We start from the raw sequence: 18,294 nt of genomic DNA, 5'->3' as shown, positions 1-18,294 counted from the left end.
GCAATCTTGGCGCAGTCTGAAATTGTATGGAAATGACGTTTATAGCTCAGGGTTGGCTACGCGAAATGACATATGTTTTGATAAAACGAATATATGCGCAATCTGAGATTGCGCATCGTGTATTAATACGGTTATGCTTAACTATCAATTTTGACGCGATCGTTTGACACCCCGTCTATGTCCAGCTAACATGTCCGCCAGCTGCTCACTCTTGTCACTCATTTGTCTCGTACCAAGTGTAAACTGATCACTTTTTGCGTTGTACCGTGCACCGACAGCACGTCCGTACATTAACAGCTGGCTTCGCGGTACACCCAGCGATCTGTGCAGCGTTTCCACAACCAGCGCTTCTTGCCCCTCCATCGCAAACGCAAGAGCCAGATAGTACATGAGCGCCTTGATGTGCGTGTACTTCGTCACCTGGAAGCGCGTGCTCGTCTCCTTCCGAACGGACTGCAGGAAGCTGTGCCGGATCGGCTCGTCGAGCACATTGGTAAAGACCGAGAGGTGCTCCTGTTTAAATGCCATTTGATATGCCTTGGGGCCAAGCAGCCGGACCAACACGTCCATGTACAGACAGATCCGGACGGTGGCTAAGTTTGCTTGGTCTGCCGGTTCGCTCGACTGCATTGCCGCCTTCACCTTGTTTTCGAGGTAAGCATTAGCCATCTGCAAGTCCTCGACAGGTACCTGCAGCAGCTGCCGGGCCGGTTCCAGAAGTTTTTGCCACACTTCCAACCCTATAAGCTGCTTGGCATCGTAAAGATCTCGGAGCGATTTTGCGTCCGGCTTTGATTTGGCTAGCAGCTCGCTCTGCAGTACATCGCCCATCGTGTTGCCGGACTGTGAGGACAGGTCCGTTACAGTACCCTCGGACGATGCCGCCGTTGCAGACGGCTCCTTCGGCACCGTCTCGGCAATTGTTCGCTCCAGCTTCTCTTCCATCACTGACATGTCCATTCGCTTGTTCATCAGGAGGAGGTTTCGACGGCCCAGCCGGGCATTAAATTTGCTCTGCAGTCGTAGCAGCTGTCGCAAGTCCAACTCGGCAGTAGTCTGTCCGTCACCTGCCGGTCGGTCCAGACTGATGTGCTTCAGAGTGGTGGCTCGCACCTCGTATAGCCGCATTTTGCCCGTTTCCTTGTTGCGTCGGGCCACGTACGTACGCAGCAAGTCGGCCGGCGCCGATTCAAGTGTGTCGTCGGTCGGAACGTGAATCTGCCCGATGTACAGCTTCTTCTCACCAGATACCAGCAACATGTTGCCGACCTTGTCGTCCACCTTCGAGATGGTGGGGTCATACGCTAGCAAACACTTCATGTCATGCTGCCGGGGCTCGAGATAAGTTTCGTAGTTTTCCACTGCAAAATAAATTATCTATGAAGCAGGCGACATTGCTAGAAATAGGAAGGCTTCAAGCTGCTTACGTATCACCGGATGGTTCTCGCTAGAAGTCTGACAGACAATATTAACAACTTTGTTCGACATTTTTATCCCACCACGTGCTTTGCTGTTGATTGAAGGATGGTGGCCACTAAACAAAAATTTACGATTTCGCGCTGCCTCTTCACTACATCCACGCCCCGCGCTAGGGTTTATTTAGAATATTTTAGGGGTTTGCTTCAGAAAATAGTTCTAACGTCGCACTGCATTTTAGCGCAGATCTAGCAGACAGACATCGCTGTATTAAAGCAGTGTTATCGGATGCTTTAACACCAATCGAACACGACTTCTACATCTGATACCCAAGGTGGATTCAAAATATCAGGTGGTGAAATCAAGGTGGATTAAAAATTTCTTTAATACGTAATGTTTCATAAATATAACGCTAGAAATGAACTAAATAATTGATTTGTATACAAATAATCACAAAATTCGTGTTTGAATTTGCAAAACGATGCGAAAGGCCACTAAAAAAACAACTTGAGCGATTTAAAAATCAATTTGCGCTATTGAAAATAGCATCGGTGCGGTGAAACAACAACGTTTGACAGCTAAAGTGAATCTTGAGCTTCTGAAATTGTTTTGCTGACATTCTATTAGTAGCAAATTTTTAGCTACTTTTTGTCGCGCGAAACGTTCTCGCTCTATGCCTATTTGAACTGTCACTTGAGACGTATTTCTATTCTGAGAGCGTTTCTACCAAGGATAATGTATTTAGAAGGTTGATTTTTATCGCTTTTGCTGGGCGACATTGTGGGGGACATCTGTCATTCTCTGCATACAAATTTCATTACCCCGCACCAGCCCTACCCAAATTTTATACCGAAGCCCCCGGAAGAGAAATGTCAAGTCGAGAAATGTCATTTTGCTCTGAACAACTTCACCTTGTCATCTATAACACCTTGGTAGAAACCAAGGTGTCATAAATGACAAGGTGAAATTGTTCAGAGCAATTTCCAAGGTGTTATAAATGACAAGGTAGAAACCTTGGTAGAAACCAAGGTGTTATAAATGACAAGGTGAAGTTGTTCAGAGCAAAATGACATTTCTCGACTTGACATTTCTCTTCCGGGGGCTCCGGTATGAAAATCGGGGAGGGCTGGTGCGGGGTAATGAAATTTGTATGCAGAGAATGACAGATGTCCCCCACAATGTCGCCCAGCAAAAGCGATAAAAATCAACCTTCTAAATACATTATCCTTGGTAGAAACGCTCTCAGAATAGAAATACGTCTCAAGTGGCAGTTCAAATAGGCATAGAGCGAGAACGTTTCGCGTGACAAAAAGTAGCTAAAAATTTCACTGCGCGTAGATAAAAGTAGCTCATTTAGCCCAGTCAACCTACATGCTTTTTGTTTACAAACATTTAAAAAAAATGAGTTAAAATGTGTTAAAATTTATTTATTTTTGTTTTCGATTGTTTCGGACCAAGCAGAAATGTCGCGCGAGACAAATAGCTCTGTTTGCAAAATTGAACTACTTGTTGTAGCACGAGATATCATCGCGCGCGACGTTTTTGCTCTATGTCTATTTGAACGGTGAATTGAGTTGTGTTGCATATACAGTCATTGGGGCCAAGGTGTTATAAATGACAAGGTGAAGTTGTTCAGAGCAAAATGACATTTCTCGACTTGACATATCTCTTCCGGGGGCTCCTGTATAAAAATCGGGGAGGGCTGGTGCGGTGGTGATGGTTGTAATGAAATTTGTATGCAGAGAGTGACAGATGTCCCCCACAATGTCGCCCAGCAAAAGCGATAAAAATCAACCTTCTAAATACAGCAATTATCCGCAGTACGCGATACTCGATATACGCGAATTCGCAGTACGCGATTCCTCTAAGTTTGACAGCTCCATTTATTTTTTGCAAATATTTTAAATATTTGAAATATTTTATGCTCTTTTTGAATTTCCTTAGTGTTCTTAATGCATTTTGCAATTTGTGCAGAAGATACTAGTTTTATAACAAAAAACTTCAATGCAAAACTCTGTGACGCTATATTTCAACCCTTGAACCGGTAGTGTAAACTATTTTTCCATAGGAATCCGCTATACGCGAAAACTCGAGATACGCTATTGCGCTCGGTCCCGTGCGATAGCGTATATCGGATAATGACTGTTCATTATCCTTGGTCGTACGACGAAATCGCACGTCCAACGTTATCTGTCAAATCCCATTTAAAATTTTGACAGACCTTCCGATAAAATCAAGGTGGATTAAAAATATCAGGTGGTGGATTAGGGCCTTTGGGGGGTCGCCATAGTTGAGGGACTTTACGTCATTTTAGAGCCGTTAACCATTGGTTTCACAAAGCTTAGCAAATAGAACAGATTTCTTTGTTATTATGTGCATTTTTGTGTATCTATTGGTTTTATCGAAAAAATGAGATATATTAACAAAAGATTTGATGATTTTTATTATGCACGAAATTTAAAATCATGTGAGTAAGAGTTCTAGTCTCATACGGACGTCACACGAGGCGTAAACTCAAAAAGTTTACGCATGATTTGTATGGGAGAGCGTAAACTTCCTGTCAAAAGATTTCAGGGTTGTATGGCTGAAATCCAGTTTACGCCAAAGTTTACGCTTCGTGTGACGTCCGTATCACGTAAATTGTCCATGCAGCTCGTAGATAATAAGGAATTAATGTGAAAATTGAAAAAAATAATGCTTTCTTAATTTTTATCATCAAAAAACAAAGAATTATAGAATAAATTCACGGAATAACACAGAATAACACACTTTAATCCATGTTTTAATGTTAAATAAGAACTCGTGAAGCCCAAAATATATTTTTAAAAAATGTTTTATCGAAAAAATGGGGTAGATAAATTATATGAACAAATTTAATAAATGTAAACAAAGTTTGAACCCTGGGGACCTTACGTCAAGTGGCGAATTGTCAAAATGCACTAGAGTCCACCACCTGATATTTTTAACCCTGTCACTGGCAACCAAAAATACATCATATTCCAGGCAACCGGGCTACCCGGGTAGCCAGCGACTTTGGAGGCTTATAACTTTTGAATGCGAAATCTAATATTGGTGCAATATTCTGATGAAAATTAAAAAAACTAATGCAGTTTCTATAACTGTTCAAAGATTGGTTCAACTCGCTACCGTTTTTTAGTTATAGTTTTTCAAAGTTGGCAGGATTTTTTTCAAAATAATTACAAAATGTTAAAAACATTTTTTTCAGTATTTTACAAAATTTTCACAGCAAAATGACTCCAAAAGCTTTGAGAACTGTTGTTACACGTATTGTATAAATTTTTCAGAGTTTTTCTATGAGTGATAAAAAAGATAAAGGAGTTTTGATTTGAATAAAAACCGTTACAATACAGTGGGCATAATAATTTTATAAAATGCACATCTGCGACAAATGCAAAAACATGATAAAATGGTCTCTATTGGTAAGTTATGTTGATTATATATTTTAAAGACGCTGAGATAAAACTATTAGTGTGAAGTTTATTTGATGTTGGTGTCTTTCTACCAGCAAGGGTCATAATGTAACGGTTTTTATTCAAATCAAAACTCCTTTATCTTTTTTATGGCTCATAGAAAAATTATGAAAAATGTATACAATACTTGTAACATACAGTTCTCAAAGCTTTTGGAGCCATTTTGCTGTGAAAATTTTGTATAGTACTGAAAAAAATATTTTTCACATTTTGTAATTATTTTCAAAAAAATCCTGCCAACTTTGAAAAGCTATAACTAAAAAACGGTAGCGAGTTGAACCAATCTATGCACAGTTATAGAAACTGCATTAGTTTTTTTAATTTTCATCAGAATATTGCATCAATATTGGATTACCCATTCAAAAGTTATAAGCTTCCAAAGTTGCTGGCTACCCGGGTAGCCCGGTTGCCTGGAATAGGGGTATTGAAAAATTTAATTCTAAAAAACAGGTTATTTATACTCAAAAAATTCTACGAAAAATTTCAGTGAAAGATGGCTGTGGATTACACACATATTCCAAATTTCAAGTCAATCGGATTCCTATAATCAGAGAAATGAGCAATCAAAATCGATCAAAATCGTTGCCTGGAATAGGGTTAACCCACGCTCTCGATCACGCTGGTTTTCGCTGGTCTTTTCGGGGATAGTTCGTTAACGAATTATCCCCGAAAAGACCAGCGAAATACAGATCATTTTCGGGGATAGTGAACACACGTGAAGGATGAACCCATGCAAAAAAGAGCTAAAAATAGAAATGAACATTCGGATTCATTCCCTTCCCTCATATTCCAATTCATGCTCATGCTTCATCCTTGATGCTACCAACCACATCGCTATTTCTACTTCGAATCACTTTGCCAGTTGCGCCACCATATTATTATTCATGATCGTACTATTTGCTTGTTTTGTTGTATGAAGGGGTACTGATACTAAATGAATTAAAAGAAATAAATAAAACAATAAAAATAATAGATTGACTATTAAACACGCATTTCTAACAATGAGTAAAGGGGTCTGAAGTTACTGGAGCTGCATGTTTTAAAAAGAAATCAAAACTTTAAATCATCCAATAAAAACAATAAAAATGGAATTGAACTCATGTCGACCATGGTGCAAACATTACACCATTACCATTTGACCACTACAGGCGGTCCCCGAGATACACGGTACCTCTTATACGCGGATTCGGAGATACGCGGTTTTCTAAATTTGACAATTCTTTGAGCAAATTGTACTGATTTGACACATCAATTTTAAATTGCCAAATAATTTCCGTTTTGATCGAATGTTAAAAACTATTTCAAATGGTTTAAAACTGTTATATTCAGTAAGAATCATATCAACTAATTCATAAAGTAACTATAACCTCCCCCTACTTGCAAAGTTACACGAACATTACTGATATTTTAGCTGGAAACCACGAGATTCGACTTACGCGGAAATTCGAGATACGCGGTATTTTGTTGCCGTTTTCGGTCCCCATTAACCGTGTATCTCGGGGACCGCCTGTACTAGTTCATGAACATGAATCGTTATCTATCAGTTTTAAACCCTTCAAATATAGCACAATGAACAAAGAGATGTGTAAAAGTTCATCGATGCGTGTGAGAGAGTAGAGCTGATGAATAGAAATAGATGGCATGAGTTTATGTTCATTATCCCCGAAAAATTTCGCTTGGGAAGTTGGCAACCGGATACCCGGGTATTTTTTTAACTTTAAACTGCAATAACTTTTGATTCATTGCTTTTATTGACCTGAAATTTTCCGAAGCCTCCCAACTTTTAATTTCTGATTTTTTGGTGCATAAGTTGTAATTTTAAACAGCCTATAAGTATTTTATTTTGATTTTTTTTAACTTTACCACGTAAGTTGGCAACCAGCATACCCGTGTATTCCATATACGGACGTCACACGAAGCGTTAACTTTGGCGTAAACTGGATTTCAGCCATGCAACCCTGAAATCTTTTGACAGGAAGTTTACGCTCTCCCATACAAATCAAGCGTAAACTTTTTGAGTTTACGCCTCGTGTGACGTCCGTATAATACGGACGTCACACGAAGCGTAACCGTAGCAATAGACGATGCGCAATCTCAGATTGCGCATATATTTATCTGTCAAACGGCCCGATTTGATATATTTATCTGTCAAAAAATATTTATATATCTCGGACATATAAATCTCGAAAATTCATGCGCAATCTTAGCGCAATCTTGGATTAATACGTTTGTTTACATATAGCGGTAGGTATTGAAACGAAAAAATATGAGATGAGCGTTGATTTTTGAGCCAAAAATCTAATTAAATTTTGATTACAGCCATGGAGAACGAATCGCCGAACGTGCCGAATCGCCGGAACTATATAAAATTGGTAAATATATAATCATTCTGTTTTTTATACCGGTGTTTTTTTAGTGGAAGCAATGCTTGGGTTTTTTTTGTAGCTTTATTTTTCCTTAAATGATATATGTTCAGTGTTTGTGATTTGTGTATGCGGTTATACTAAAGAAATTTAGAAATATGGGCAACAATTGAATTATTATTAAATTTCGATTATTTTCCGGCTTGGAAAAAAAACAACACCGCTGCTGCTTCTCCAGCTACCGGCAATTTTTTTAAACGACAGCTGCTTTGCAGTTTGTTAAAAAAAATTGTAAAAATTGTAGATTGTTAAAAAGTCAAATTGTAAAAATTGTAGATTGCAAAAATTGTAAAAAAATTAAATTGTAAAAATAGTAAATTGTAAAAATTGTACTAATTTAATGTACCTAGCTAGTCTTTATTGTTACAGGAATAAACCATTGAACTGAAATGTTTTATTTGTACATTGCAGCTCTTTGAGAACTGACCTGGCTGTACCACGGGATGTTATGTTTCTTATTAGTCCGCATACACTAATAATCGTTTGGAATTCTGGAATGTAGGTTATGCGGTTTTGGTCTTCTTCCAACAGGAAATCTTTCTTATATTTCGGAATACCAACTATTCCTGCTGGCCCTGCTTTCCTGCACCATTTTTGCTGCAACCTCTACCCCAACTGCTACAATGGAAGCTATTGCTGTTGCCGCTGCGATTAAAAAAAACTTTCTTATTTTTACAGGAACGTTTATGTATATTTAAATATTTTATATTACAGCTCTCCCGAGTTAGAGGACTGATAATGGAAGAAAACTGCTGCATCTTCCGGGCCATCAAAATAATAACGGGGTCATGGGGATGGTGAATGAATAGAGTCGAGATTAATCGTTTTTTTATTATTGATTTGCTTCCAGAATGTTGAGAAAAGCCTTCGGCTAATTGCCGAGGTGGAACGACGGCCTGCTTTATGGCAAAAGCGGTCGGAGTTCTACAAAAACGGTATTCGGCGAAGGGATGCGTGGACCGAGATTGGTGGACTCTCGGACCTCACCGTCGAAGAGGCGAGCTACCAGTGGAGGAAGCTGCTGACCAGCTACAGGACTTATAAGTCCAAGCTGCGTAAAAGTCAGCAAAGCGGAGCAGGTACTAATCAAATTTAAAATAATATGAAATTGTTCAATGACATAATTTTATCATTCGTAGCGGCTGAGGACGTCTTCCACCCAAGATGGTTCGCCTTCGACGCGATGAGGTTCCTCGATGATACCATGAAGGACGGCACGCATCTCGATACGGTAAGTTGTTTTGTTATTTATCTGTAAATTTTATATTTCACTGCGAGTTAAGGGCGGTCCTGTGGCACAGCAACAACATGCCCGTCATGGGTTGAAGCCTCATATGGACCGTTCTCAAACGATCGCAAATAAATCGTTTTATCTGAATAACTTGCCAAGCGTGATTCACGTTGAACCATTCTTTCATCTAAACAATGGTGGGTGGACAATGCAAAGGTACAAGTGTACTAACGACGATGTGGGTTAGCATATTATTCATATAATGTATAATTGCATGTAATCTACGCACATTCTACGATTTAATAACTACTAATTAGCTTAATAATTGACACATACAAAGAGTTGTATTGCATTAATGATTAAGTTGGTTATTATACTTAAGATCATGTGCAATGTGTAAACGTATATTCAACAAGTCGTTTGGCGTGCGACAGGGTATGCCTTGTAGTCCGCTCATTGTAGCTGGAGCTCTCTCGCCTTCTACAAAACGCCCATTGACGACCCTGTCAAAAGATGAAGGGCGAGTGTATGTATTGCGTGAAGCACTCTGTCGAAGAAAATTATGGAGATATATTGTTGTCATAATAACCGTTTTAGCATCTTCTGGCTCTAGCAGAATCGGGCTTTTATTAATGCGGAAACGGTTGGCTAAAATCCCGAACACATTTTCAACGATCATTCGAGCACGAGAGTGACGTTTGTTGAAAACTCTTTCAATTGTCCCTTCCGCATGCATGCCTCCAAATGGTCGAATGCAGTACCTGGTAAAAGCAAACGCTTTATCGCCTAAAAGAAAGTAAGGTACTCGCATTGCATATGGAACTCGCAGTGGTTCAGGTTCCGGTACATTCAAACTGTTGTTTTCCAGCCTCTGGTATAAGCGTGTGTTTTTAAATACACCTCCGTCAGATATTCCACCTTTTCCTCCAATATCTGCATGTAAAAAGTTGTAATCGGCATCTACTACCGCAAGTAAAACAATGCTGAAATAATGTTGATAGTTGTAATACTCTGATCCACTATTACTAGGCTTTTCCACTTGTACGTGTTTGCCATCAATGGACCCAATTGCATGCGGAAAATTCCACCTTTGTTCAAACTTTTTTGATTTCTCCTTCCATTCTTCTGCTGTGGACGGCATCTGAAATGATAATAACACATACAAAGATAAATTAATTATATATTTCATAAATTTAACTCATATGTATTGCTCGTCGTTGGATATCAATGCAACCTTATTTATTTTGTAACTTTTTGATTATGCTATCTCATTATTTTTTATCTCTCTTTTCAGTTCGATGACGACCTAGAACAAGACACCTCCACCCAAGCCCACCCAATCCCTTCTTGTTCCTATTCCTCAATTCCGCCCCAACCAACAATCCCAGCACCAACAATCCCAGCACCAACAATCCCAGCACCAAATCCAGCACCAACAACAGCACGAACTACAGCACCAACTACAGCACCAACCCCAGCACGAACTCCAGTACCGATCCCAGCACCAATCCGAGCAACAACAACTCCAGCACCAACCCCAGCACAAACCCCAGCACCGACCCCAGCACCGACCCCAGCACCAAGCCCAGCACCCACTCCAGCGATGGAAAATTATTTGTCCATGTTTGGCCAGTGGGTGGGGGCATGGTTAATCCATTTACCACCAGACCAACAAAACGATGCCACTAATCGTTTGCGGCAGACGATGCTGGAGTGGGATCTGGAACACAATAAAAAATAAAATAAAAAAAATTACAAAAACATACCTTTACATAGCTCCGCAAATGTTTATTTAAACAAGCACACACATCCTTTACAATTTTGGCAATCGATGATTTAGAAACCTAAAATTATACAATACTCATTAAAATCCGAACATTTCATTTTAATTCGTTCAACATTAGGCTCTTGCATCGTTTTCGATTGCTGACTTCTCTTCACTTGCTTTTGTCCGAAAAAGTTTTATCAGTCCTGCGTACGAGGAGACGGTTTGAATGAGATTCGATGCTGCCACGGTGCTGCCATGGAAAAGACCGACGCAGCTACCGTCTCCAATCGGACCGCCGAAACAAGAAAAAAAACAAAACATACTTACCCGAAACAAGTATTGCAAACTTGCAAATGTCTCCCCCGTTGCCAAATACCGCAATGTTATTAAAAGCCTTTCTTGGGCCGTGATCGCTTCTCGCATATTTGTATCTGTTGAAGAGCAAGCCTTGAGTAAAATAGTAGGCTATGATTATTAATGTAAGATTCTAGAAATATAGTCTTGTTCCAACCAGCAACCTTTACACAGCTACTCTCTACAGGTTATGGGCCCAGACTCGAAAATTGATTAAAGATCCAGAATATCGAAGACTTGAATCTAGAAAGTTTAGTGAAAATGGCGCTTCCTAGCTCAAGCAATTCCTCGTCAAGTTTCGTCGGTTCGACAAGTATTCCCTCCATTGAACGTCTGCTCGGTCGGGAAAATTGGACATCCTGGAAGTTTGCTGCTAAAACGTTTCTACAACTCGAAGGACTTTGGGAAGTAGTAAAACCTGTGAAAAAAGAGGATGGAACTTTCGAAACGGTGGACGAAAAAAAGGATTTGCAAGCCAGATTGAAGCTCATCCTTTTACTCGACCCAACAATTTATGTCCATATTGAAGACGCGGAATCGGCTCGATCTGCTTGGGACAAATTGGAAATGGCGTTTGAGGATAAAGGGCTTTCTAGGCAAATCGGCTTGCTTCACAAGCTGATTAAGTCTGATTTGGATACATGTGGCTCAATGAATTCATACGTGAATCAGGTAATATCCACGGCAAACCAACTAAATGCCATTGGTTTCAAATTGCCCGACTTGTGGGTAGGAATGATTCTTTTGGCTGGTTTACCGGAAGAGTATCGACCGATGATTTTGGCTATGGAGAATTCTGGTGTTGCAATCACAGGCGACTATGTGAAGACAAAACTTCTTCAAGAGAGGCCGTTGCTACGTAACGAAAATGTTCAAGCGTTAGCCACTAACAAACGTCGTGAAGTTTTCAAGCCAAAACAGAAGCCTTCTTCGTCGAAAGGTCCGCAATGTAGGAAATGTGGCCGGTATGGTCATATTGCGAAATTCTGCAAGGATGATCGAAAAGGAGGAACAACGTTGTGTACGGTGCTATCGACATTTGGAAACAGTGAAGCTAACGAGTGGATTTTGGATTCGGCAGCGTATGCGCACATGACTAGCAACAAGGATTTATTGAGCAACCTGCAAAACGCAACAGGTAAAGTAGTTGCTGCTAACGGAGGAACTCTGGACATTGTCGCTCGTGGAACTGCTATAATACAACCGAAATGCATGGAAGAGATTGTAACGATCAGCGATGTAAAGCTGATTCCAGGTTTAACATCGAATTTACTTTCGGTTAGCAGGATGGTAGAAAAGGGATATACTGTTCAATTCAACACCAAAGGTTGCAAAGTATATAACCCTAGCGGCAAGTTGGTGCTTACTGGTATTCACAACAATAATCAGTTCAAGGTGGAACAGGTAGCGAACAACATGAAGGAGGCTCTGTCGTGTAACACAGCAGAAAGTTTCGAATTGTGGCATAAACGGATGGGGCATCTGGGTGCTGTGAATCTCAAGAAACTTGCTGGTGGTTTGGCAACTGGCATCACATTGAAAAATATGGACGGTGCGGATTGCAGAGTTTGCCCGTTAGGCAAACATTCGAAGTTACCGTTTCCGAAGATAGGTTCTCGAGCTGAAAATGTCTTGGATTTGGTTCATTCGGACATTAATGGACCGATGGAAACGCACTCGCTTGGTGGACATCGATACTACATCACGTTCATCGATGACAAGACGAGGCGTATATTCGTTTATTTCCTTAAGACGAAATCTGAAGTAGAAGTTTTCGAAGCCTTCAAGAGATTCCACGCGATGGCGGAGCGTCAAAGCGGAAGGAAGCTTAAAACACTACGTACAGATAACGGTAAGGAATATATGAACAAATCCCTAACATCGTTCTTGCAGAAAGAGGGCATCCGCCATGAAACTTCGAACGGATACACACCACAGCAAAATGGACTGGCGGAACGTGCCAACAGAACTATTGTGGAAATGGCGCGGTGTTTACTGTTCGAAGGAAACATGACCAAAGGTTTTTGGGCGGAGGCGGTTTCAACAGCAGTTTATCTTATCAATCGTTCTCCTACACGTGGACACAATTTAACTCCTGAAGAAGCGTGGAATGGAAGAAAACCTGATCTTTCACATCTGCGTGTGTTTGGAACGAAAGCGATGGTAATGATTCCGAAGGAGAAGCGACGTAAATGGGATCCGAAATCTCATGAGTGCGTTCTGACTGGCTTTGATGAAGAAACGAAAGGATATCGTCTGTACGACCATAAAAAGAAGCAAACGATCATTAGCCGCGAAGTAATTTTTTTAGATGAAGGTTGTTCATCGAACGTGACAGTTACAGCAATGCAAGAGCCAAGAAGAACATTCGTTAGACTGGACATCGAGGAAACAACTTCAATCCAACCTGTGCAAATCCCGGTTCCCAATTTTGCACCCGATGCTGGATCAGACAGCACGTTGGAAGAAAATGATGCAGAAACGGATGGTGAACTCGATGAAAGTACGACAGATGACGAAAACAACACTAGTACAGAAACGATGGTACAATCTGAAGACGATTCGAGTGATTTTCTTGGGTTTTCCGGAAGCGATGTCGATGGCTTTGTAGCAGTTGCGTCTGGTATGTACAGTGGAACATATGCTGATCCTGTTTCACACCAAGAAGCACTCGCTAGGGATGATAGCAAAGAATGGGGGACTGCCATGCAGGAGGAGTATAACGCTCTGATGGAGAACAAAACCTGGACGCTAACTTCGCTCCCGAAAGGAAGACAAGCCATAAAATGCAAATGGGTGTATCGGACTAAATGCGATTCATCTGGAAATTTAACTCGATACAAGGCTCGTTTGGTCGTCAAAGGATTCTCACAGCGAAAGGGGGAAGATTATAATGAAACGTACGCTCCCGTGGTACGGTATTGTTCGCTGCGATACCTTTTTGCCCTGGCTATCAAGCATGATCTGATGATAGATCAAATGGATGCAGTAACAGCATTTCTGCAAGGAGATCTTGATGAAGATATTTACATGGAGCAACCACCTTGCTTCGTTGATGGACAGCGGAAAACGTTGGTATGTAAACTTAACAAAGCTATTTATGGTTTGAAGCAGGCGAGCCGAGTTTGGAACAACAAACTGGATGCAGCATTACAACGGTTCGGCCTGATACCAACTCAGTACGATCCTTGCGTGTATGTAGGTAGCGAAGGAGGTAAGATCATTATCGTTGCTATATACGTTGACGACATGATGATTTTTAGCAACGATGTGGCATGGAAAAAGCAGCTGAAGAAACATCTTTGTAGTTGTTTCCGTATGAAGGATTTAGGAGCAGCACAGCACTGCCTAGGTATAAGGATTCAACGGACAAAAGAAACCATCAAGTTGGATCAAGAAATCTACATAGAATCTATTTTAAAGAGGTTCAATATGGATAAATGTAAACCAGTGGCAGTTCCAATGAACAACAGTGAGAAGCTGACCAAGGAAGAAAGTCCGAAGAGTAACAATGAAACTGCTGCGATGAAAGATGTGCCGTATCAAGAAGCCGTTGGGTGTTTGATGTATTTGGCACAAAGTACTCGACCAGACATTCTGTACGCGGTGAACATGCTGAGTCGATTCAACAAAAATCCAGGACAAAAACACTGGAACGGAGTGAAGCATGTTATGCGCTATCTTCGAGGGACTTCTAATTTTAAATTGGTTTACAAAAAAAAATGTAGATTCGAAAATTATCGGTTACTGTGATGCTGATTGGGGATCTGATCCAGATGAACGAAAATCCACCACTGGCAACATCTTTATGGCGCAAGGAGGAGCAATTTCATGGATGTGCAAGAAGCAACCGACGGTAGCCTTATCTACGTGTGAGGCTGAATACATGTCTGTATCGGCGGCGGTACAGGAAGCCTCATGGTGGCGCGGACTTTCTGCGAAACTGGCGAATGCGGATGAAGTGATTGAAATTCGTTGTGACAATCAAAGCTGCATTGCGATCGCGAAGAATGGTGGGTATCATCCACGAACGAAACACATTGATATTCGTCACCATTTCATCAAAGATGCTCTCAGCCGTGGGATTGTCACTCTAGAATATGTTAGCACGGAGGACCAGATTGCAGATGGACTTACTAAACCATTGCAACGGACTAAATTCGAGATTAGTCGCGAGTTAATGGGTATCTCTGAGGCTTGAGGAGGAGTGTTGAAGAGCAAGCCTTGAGTAAAATAGTAGGCTATGATTATTAATGTAAGATTCTAGAAATATAGTCTTGTTCCAACCAGCAACCTTTACACAGCTACTCTCTACAGTATCCATGCGGCTTATTTCTGGACCGACCAAAGCATAAAGACGATCGAAATCTTCGTGTTTCATCCGCATAAAATTTTTTATCGTATCGTTTACCATTTCGGCCTTGATGTCGTCCAACAGACGATTTCCATCCTGTCTTCTGCGGAAGAAAACTGGTCGCATCCACCACCGACGGTTTCGCCGAAGACGCCGGTTGTAATTATGATCGTTGTTTGATAAATCATCACTCATGGCTGGAAAATGAAGCTGCTCACGAATTAACTCGCTCAATTGTGGCGGAAACCAAAACAAAACAACTCAACGCATGCAAATGATGTTTATAGCTCAGGGTTGGCTTCGCGGAAACGATATATCTTTTTGACAGATAAATATATGCGCAATCTGAGATTGCGCATCGTCTATTGCTACGGTAAACTTTGGCGTAAACTGGATTTCAGCCATACAACCCTGAAATCTTTTGACAGGAAGTTTACGCTCTCCCATACAAATCAAGCGTAAACTTTTTGAGTTTACGCCTCGTATGACGTCCGTATAATACATTTTGTATGGAGAATGACGTTTCTCTTCTTCCTCTTTTCGTATTGTGCTTATTTTCGAGTCAAATTCAAGCGATTCCAAATTTCAATTTGACCGTTATTTTTATAATAAAATGAATAAACTAAATGAATAAATGAAATAGAAGAGAATATATGGTCGGCATTACTTGCATACAGCATTAAAATATATAATGCATTGTTTACCTATGAAAATCGTTATTTTTTTGCATCAAAACTTTCAAACGTTAATTTTTTCCAACTCTACGGTTAAAAGCAAGACGATTTCCTTTTTTATTATTGCTTGTGCCACGTGTTTCAATCAAATGAGAAATGAATTATAGACAGCTTGTAAAATTGCCTCCAAAAAGTAAGCAGCACACGCCTGAGGTGGTGTACTACGTGGGCCGAAAGCCATTGAGTGCACCCAGGATCACCTGCAGTTCGTGCGGATCAACCGTTTGGCGCCGGGTGCGTTTAACTAGTAATCCGCCCGACACCGGTGTGGCCGCCGCGAATGTGCTGTACGTGTAGTGTTTCGCCTTGATCGTGTTGATCACCTGTAGCACCAGCTTGATCAGAAATACGGCGAAGGTGAGAAAAGAAATGGTAAGCAGCGCCCCTTCGGCTGACGGGAAGTCCATGGCCTCCGTGTCTGCGTGCGGTTCCATCCAACCGCGCTTGGCCCGGCTACGCTGCTCGGACTGGTACATATCGTTGTTACCCCGCCATAGAACGGCAATCCGTCGCTCTGGGAAGTGGAGAAAAGAGGGCAATGCTATAGATAGTTTATGGATGTCTGACATTATTGATAAGTCTCAATATTGATGCCGCAGAATTTACCAATGGTGCTCAGGAGCTGATCGCGCATCCCGGCCAGCATTCTTATCTTGTCACCGATCGTGTGTGCCGTTCGCTGCACGAAGCTGACCTGCATGCGTCGGAGAAAGTCGAGAAATCCACCTAGTCCCGTCGGTGGTTGGGGATGCACATGAAGATTACTCGGTAGTTTCGCTTGCTCCACTGTTTCAAATTCCTCGATGGTCCTATCCGGTTCGTGCACCTCTTCTAGGTCTTCCTCTTCTACGTACTCCTCCTCCTCCTCTACTTCTATCTCGCTGTTCGGAGGTTTTGGCTTCACCTGATGCACCTGCGGCAATATTTCGTCGTAGTCATCGAAATCGTCAAAGTGAGCCACGGACGGTGCCACATAATGAAGGATGGCCTTTGGTGCTCCGTTCGCAGCGATCGATTCGATCGACTCTTCCTCGTACCGATTTCCGAACGGAAGCAGCTCTGTGTGTATCACCGGGTACTGACCGTCGCCATGCGAGTCCTCGTCACTTTCGGCATCGTGCAACTGTTCCATCTTGTTTGAAATATTCACTAGCGTAACGGACGGGTGTTGATGTGCTTCTTGCCAGGTCGTTGTACCCACCCAGGCTGGTACCCGACGAGATTCGCTCATGTTTAGGCCATGGTTTTCGAGTAAATCATTTACAGGTCGATGCCAGCGGATATAAGAGGAGGTACTACTGCTACTGCCACTACCACCAGCTACAGATGGCAACCAATGACTGCCCACTCTTCTCCGGTCGCCAGAAAGATGGGACAATAGCAGATGCGAGTGGGATAACACGTGACCGTCGATGGTGGCGGGTTTGATTGTGGTGCTGATGGATACTCCTTGGGTTAGCGGAGGCGATGGTTTGACCTGCGGTATCTCGACCCAATCGGCCCGTGATATCCGCAATAGCAGTGCCACTAGTAGGAACCGAGAATTCATAGCAGTACCGAGCTCTTCCTTCAATGTTGCGACCAAACTGGTCGAGTCAGCTTTCGTGTTGCAACTGCAACTTCCGGCGCGTGTGGCATATCGTGGAAGAAGTGTGTTCCAAGGGTGCAGGTGCATCGCGATCAGTCAGACCATTTTGCAGTCATGTGCATCGGCGGAGGGACGCACGGGAGCGTGTCGGTAAACATCACCCTTGCGTGGGAGGAGAAATCACCCAGAAGCTGTAATTGTCGTCGCTAACGTTGAACGTCTAATATGCACACGTCACGCATTCTGAGTGTGTTAAACGCTATTGCTGCTGGCTGATACAAGACACTACACATTCTGTCAATGGTAATGCAACGACAAATGCAACTCCAACCTCCCAAATAGTATCAACAGCTAAGGCGTACTCCAGATATTCCACAATCAGGTTTTTTATGAATGGCATTGACAAGGAACGCGCGACTTAACAACGTGCCTGAATGCCCGTAGCAAGAATTGACTATCTGACTGTGTAGTACTCAATCAGTCTCTAAATCTTGTATAGGGCGGCATGACCGCATAGGTCGTTACGTAAAAAAAGGCGTATGATGATTTACCCCAATCTAGCCCCCGTTTTTCTGGAACATCAACGTTTTAGGACAACATCGCTCAGCCCCGTCCGTTTTTATCTTTCCAGTAGCAATCAAGCAATTGCAGAAGCGGACCATGAAACCTGTTCTAGCGAATGTGCAATTGAGTTGAAAACTGAAGAAAAACCAAGTTAGCAGTGGGGCGTGCGATACACAGCAGGCGCTTTCGAAAATCCATGTTCCGTGTGACCCGTGCCGGTGAGACAGTTCTGCGATGTCGTTTTTCCCTGTTTTTCCCTCTGTCTCTCTCTCGCTCTCGCTGTTGCTTTTGTCTCATTCCGATTTATTTTGTTTTGTTGCTTCAATTTTATTTAATACCCGATATATTTATGCTATTCTTTTTCTCTACCG

At 41.8% G+C, this 18,294-nt stretch overlaps 4 protein-coding genes and 1 long non-coding RNA gene across 6 annotated transcripts in view; 1 reads left to right on the top strand and 4 right to left on the bottom strand.

Annotated features, from left to right (window-relative positions):
* Positions 1-18,294, bottom strand: part of LOC120955849 (uncharacterized) — a 271,175-nt gene that overhangs the window by 24,771 nt on the left and 228,110 nt on the right. The gene's annotated exons all lie outside the window — the stretch shown is intronic.
* On the bottom strand, positions 18-1,758 carry LOC120950084 (uncharacterized). The gene is made up of 2 exons (XM_040367839.2): positions 1,428-1,758; positions 18-1,361 (listed from the first exon to the last, which is right to left on the bottom strand). The coding sequence occupies exons 1-2, from the start codon at positions 1,486-1,488 to the stop codon at positions 145-147; spliced, it is 1,278 nt and encodes a 425-aa protein (XP_040223773.2). The 5' UTR covers positions 1,489-1,758; the 3' UTR covers positions 18-144.
* LOC125906795 (uncharacterized) lies at positions 5,111-10,324 on the top strand. 2 transcript variants are annotated; one of them, XR_007452139.1, is made up of 5 exons: positions 5,111-7,151; positions 7,227-7,279; positions 7,742-8,409; positions 8,470-8,561; positions 9,856-10,324. It is a non-coding gene; the product is annotated as an uncharacterized LOC125906795 (long non-coding RNA). The 2 variants fall into 2 exon arrangements; XR_007452138.1 differs by having other exon boundaries at positions 5,113-7,279.
* On the bottom strand, positions 8,790-10,752 carry LOC125906736 (uncharacterized). Its single transcript, XM_049607021.1, has 3 exons — positions 10,657-10,752; positions 10,328-10,405; positions 8,790-9,702 (listed from the first exon to the last, which is right to left on the bottom strand). Exons 1-3 carry the CDS (start codon positions 10,750-10,752, stop codon positions 8,914-8,916), a joined length of 963 nt encoding a protein of 320 aa, XP_049462978.1. The 3' UTR covers positions 8,790-8,913.
* Positions 15,805-18,211, bottom strand: LOC120958850 (uncharacterized). Its single transcript, XM_040381912.2, has 2 exons — positions 16,378-18,211; positions 15,805-16,285 (listed from the first exon to the last, which is right to left on the bottom strand). Exons 1-2 carry the CDS (start codon positions 17,444-17,446, stop codon positions 15,933-15,935), a joined length of 1,422 nt encoding a protein of 473 aa, XP_040237846.1. The 5' UTR covers positions 17,447-18,211; the 3' UTR covers positions 15,805-15,932.

This window comes from Anopheles coluzzii, chromosome X, assembly GCF_943734685.1.
Source record: "Anopheles coluzzii chromosome X, AcolN3, whole genome shotgun sequence".
In the NCBI taxonomy this organism is placed as follows: Eukaryota; Metazoa; Arthropoda; class Insecta; order Diptera; family Culicidae; genus Anopheles; species Anopheles coluzzii.
The sequence above is the reverse complement of the archived record's forward strand: the minus strand, read 5'-3'. Positions and strand labels throughout refer to the sequence as shown.